The 4,583-nt window shown below is 32.5% G+C and overlaps 1 protein-coding gene across 1 annotated transcript; it reads right to left on the bottom strand.

Moving 5' to 3' along the window:
- Window positions 1-441: 441 nt before the first annotated feature.
- LOC140044246 (hyalin-like) lies at window positions 442-2,665 on the bottom strand. The gene is made up of 6 exons (XM_072088724.1): window positions 2,596-2,665; window positions 2,224-2,463; window positions 1,662-1,904; window positions 1,238-1,489; window positions 866-1,105; window positions 442-689 (listed from the first exon to the last, which is right to left on the bottom strand). Exons 1-6 carry the CDS (start codon window positions 2,663-2,665, stop codon window positions 442-444), a joined length of 1,293 nt encoding a protein of 430 aa, XP_071944825.1.
- Window positions 2,666-4,583: the final 1,918 nt, after the last annotated feature.

The raw sequence follows: 4,583 nt of genomic DNA, 5'->3' as shown, positions 1-4,583 counted from the left end.
TAGCAGTATTTGTATAAACATCTTCAGCTGTGTACGTTACAATCGTGTCACCTATGTAAAACCTACTACCATTCCTGTGTGTTGGAAGAAAGCTTGGAGTTCCTGCATTATCTTCTGCCGTTGGTTCTGTCCAGGTGGCAGTAGTGTAGTTTACACCTGGAGATGTTGTCCAATTCATATCAGGAGGACAGTCACTAATCACAGGAGCTTCTTTATCTGTTAAACAAAACATACAGAATATCAACATAATAAAAAATCTTTCTGGAGGTTCAATATCTGCAAATATATCAGCATTTTTAGAAATATATGATTTGTTTATTGCACACACTTTCTTTATTATTTTTACAGAATTTACATAATTCATTTTTATGATCGTATAACCAAACATGTGGAGTACTAGAGAAGTAAGAAACATTTGCATTACAATACAGTAGTTTAACACTAACCTTGTACATTTATTTTAAAAATACATGTAGCAGTATTTGCATAAACATCTTCAGCTGTGTATGTTACAATCGTGTCACCTATGTAAAACCTACTACCATTACTGTGTGTTGGAAGAAGGCTTGGAGTTCCTGCATTGTCGTCTGCTGCGGGTTCTTTCCAGGTGACAGTAGTGTAGTTTACACCTGGAGATGTTGTCCAATTCATATCAGGAGGACAGTCACTAATCACAGGAGGTTCTTTATCTGTTAAGTAAAACATACAGAATATCAACACAATGAAAAATCTTTCTGAATAATTTTGTTTTATTTTATTTTATTTTTGTTGTTGAAACACATTTATAATCCATTTTGGTAAAATGAATGATTTGACAACTCTTATCCTGTAGATAGTTATGAAGAGATCAATTACAAAAGCTTACCTTCTATTGTGATTTCAAATCCACATGTACCACTGTTCCCTGATTGGTCAATTCCAGTGTATGTTACATTATGTGTCCCAAAAGTAAACACATCCGCTGAATTTCTTGTTGAACTTAAAATAACAGTTTTTGCAGAATTATCAGTATACGTGGGTTCTGACCAAGTGATACTGATTCCAGATGTGTTGGGTGCCACACCAATTATGTCATCAGGACACTCTAAAACTGGTGGTTCATCATCTATTCAAAATATTTAAAAAAAACATGCCCAAGTTATGGTTGATTATTGACCAATAATCTCAAAATACAGAATTAAAAACATAATGATAATTATGATGATGAATGATATTTCCATTCATTCAGTTTTATTACCTATTATTGTTATGTAGAAAATACAATAACCAGTGTTCATTGATGTGTCTGTAGCTTCATACGTCACCATTGTAGTTCCGAGTTGAAATGTATTTGATGACGGATTTATATTACTGCTGTAAACTAATGACCCCGGAACATTATCCTGGAATGTAGGTATTTCCCAATTGACGTCTGATCTGTTAGGGTTCCCAGAGTCTGTACTATAGGTGGTATTATCTGGACAGGTCAACACCTCTGGAGGTTCAATATCTGCAAATATATATCAGCATTTTTAGAAATATATGATTTGTTTATTGCACACACTTTCTTTATTATTTTTACAGAATTTACATAATTCATTTTTATGATCGTATAACCAAACATGTGGAGTACTAGAGAAGTAAGAAACATTTGCATTAAAATACAGTAGTTTAACACTAACCTTGTACATTTATTTTAAAAATACATGTAGCAGTATTTGCATAAACATCTTCAGCTGTGTATGTTACAATCGTGTCACCTATGTAAAACCTACTACCATTACTGTGTGTTGGAAGAAGGCTTGGAGTTCCCGCATTGTCGTCTGCTGCGGGTTCTTTCCAGGTGACAGTAGTGTAGTTTACACCTGGAGATGTTGTCCAATTCATATCAGGAGGACAGTCACTAATCACAGGAGGTTCTTTATCTGTTAAGTAAAACATACAGAATATCAACACAATGAAAAATCTTTCTGAATAATTTTGTTTTATTTTTGTTTTTTTTTGTACAAGAAATTATAATATAAGATACCTGGAATGTTTTATTTGCGTAAAATGGAAGTATTAGAACAGCAATTTAGAGAATTTATTCATCTTAAATAAAAAGAAACTTTTGAATTTCATTGCTCTGCGTAACTAATTTTCCTGTTCGTTGAAACACATTTATAATCCATTTGGGTAAAATAAATGAGTTGACAATTTTTACTCTTTAGATAGTAATGAAGGTATCAATTTACTAAAGCTTACCTTCTATTGTGATTTCAAATCCACATGTACCACTGTTCCCTGATTGGTCAATTCCAGTGTATGTTACATTATGTGTCCCAAAAGTAAACACATCTGCTGAATTTCTTGTTGAACTTAAAATAACAGTGTTTCCAGAATTATCAGTATACGTGGGTTCTGACCAAGTGATACTGATTCCAGATGTGTTGGGTGCCACACCAATTATGTCATCAGGACACTCTAAAACTGGTGGTTCATCATCTATACAAAATATTCAAAAAAATCATGCTCAAATTATGGTTTAATATTGACCAATAATTTCAAAATACAGAATTAAAAACATAATGATAATTATGATGATGAATAATATTTCCATTCATTCAGTTTTATTACCTATTATTGTTATGTAGAAAATACAATAACCAGTGTTCATTGATGTGTCTGTAGCTTCATAAGTCACCATTGTAGTTCCGAGTTGAAATGTATTTGATGACGGATTTATATTACTGCTGTAAACTAATGACCCAGGAACATTATCCTGGAATGTAGGTATTTCCCAATTGACGTCTGTTTTGTTAGGGTTCCCAGAGTCTGTACTATAGGTGGTATTATCTGGACAACTCAACACCTCTGGAGGTTCAATATCTGAAAATTATAAGTCAACTATATCATCATTCTTAAAAATATATGATTTGTTTATTGCACACACTTTGTTTATTATTTTTACAGAAAATAATGCAACCACTTAATTCATTGTTATGATCGTATAACCAAACATGTGGAGTACTAGAGAAGTAAGAAACATGCATTAACATACAGTAGTTTAACACTAACCTTGTACATTTATTTTAAAAATACATGTAGCAGTATTTGCATAAACATCTTCAGCTGTGTATGTTACAATCGTGTCACCTATGTAAAACCTACTACCATTACTGTGTGTTGAAAGAAGGCTTGGAGTTCCTGCATTGTCGTCTGCTGCGGGTTCTTTCCAGGTGACAGTAGTGTAGTTTACACCTGGAGATGTTGTCCAATTCATATCAGGAGGACAGTCACTAATCACAGGAGGTTCTTTATCTGTTAAGTAAAACATACAGAATATCACCACAATGAAAAATCTTTCTGAATAATTTTGTTTTATTTTTTATTTTTTTTTAACAAGAAATAATAAAATCAGATACCTGGAATGTTTTATTTGCGTAAAAATGGAAGTATTAGAACAGCAATTTAGAGAATGTATTCATCTTAAATAAAAAGAAACTTTGGAATTTCATTGCTCTGCATAACTAATTTTCCTGTTTGTTGAAACACATTTATAATCCATTTGGGTAAAATAAATGAGTTGACAATTCTTATCCTTTAGATAGTTATGAAGAGATCAATTACAAAAGCTTACCTTCTATTGTGATTTCAAATCCACATGTACCACTGTTCCCTGATTGGTCAATTCCAGTGTATGTTACATTATGTGTCCCAAAAGTAAACACATCTGCTGAATTTCTTGTTGAACTTAAAATAACAGTGTTTCCAGAATTATCAGTATATGTGGGTTCTGACCAAGTGATACTGATTCCAGATGTGTTGGGTGCCACACCAATTATGTCATCAGGACACTCTAAAACTGGTGGTTCATCATCTATACAAAATATTTAAAAAAAAACATGCTCAAATTATGGTTTAATATTGACCAATAATTTCAAAATACAGAATTAAAAACATAATGATAATTATGATGATGAATAATATTTCCATTCATTCAGTTTTATTACCTATTATTGATATGTAGAAAATACAATAACCAGTGTTCATTGATGTGTCTGTAGCTTCATAAGTCACCATTGTAGTTCCGAGTTGAAATGTATTTGATGACGGATTTATATTACTGCTGTAAACTAATGACCCAGGAACATTATCCTGGAATGTAGGTATTTCCCAATTGACGTCTGTTTTGTTAGGGTTCCCAGGGTCTGTACTATAGGTGGTATTATCTGGACAGGTCAACACCTCTGGAGGTTCAATATCTGAAAATTATAAGTCAACTATATCATCATTCTTAAAAATATATGATTTGTTTATTGCACACACTTTGTTTATTATTTTTACAGAAAATAATGAAACCACATAATTCATTATGATGATCGTATAACCAAACATGTGGAGTACTAGAGAAGTAAGAAACATGCATTAACATACAGTAGTTTAACACTAACCTTGTACATTTATTTTAAAAATACATGTAGCAGTATTTGCATAAACATCTTCAGCTGTGTATGTTACAATCGTGTCATCTATGTAAAACCTACTACCATTACTGTGTGTTGAAAGAAGGCTTGGAGTTCCTGCATTGTCGTCTGCTGCGGGTTCTTTCCAGGTGACAGTAG

This window comes from Antedon mediterranea, chromosome 3, assembly GCF_964355755.1.
Source record: "Antedon mediterranea chromosome 3, ecAntMedi1.1, whole genome shotgun sequence".
Classification (NCBI taxonomy): domain Eukaryota; kingdom Metazoa; phylum Echinodermata; class Crinoidea; order Comatulida; family Antedonidae; genus Antedon; species Antedon mediterranea.
Note: the sequence above shows the minus strand (reverse complement) of the source record. Positions and strands in the feature narration are given on the sequence as shown.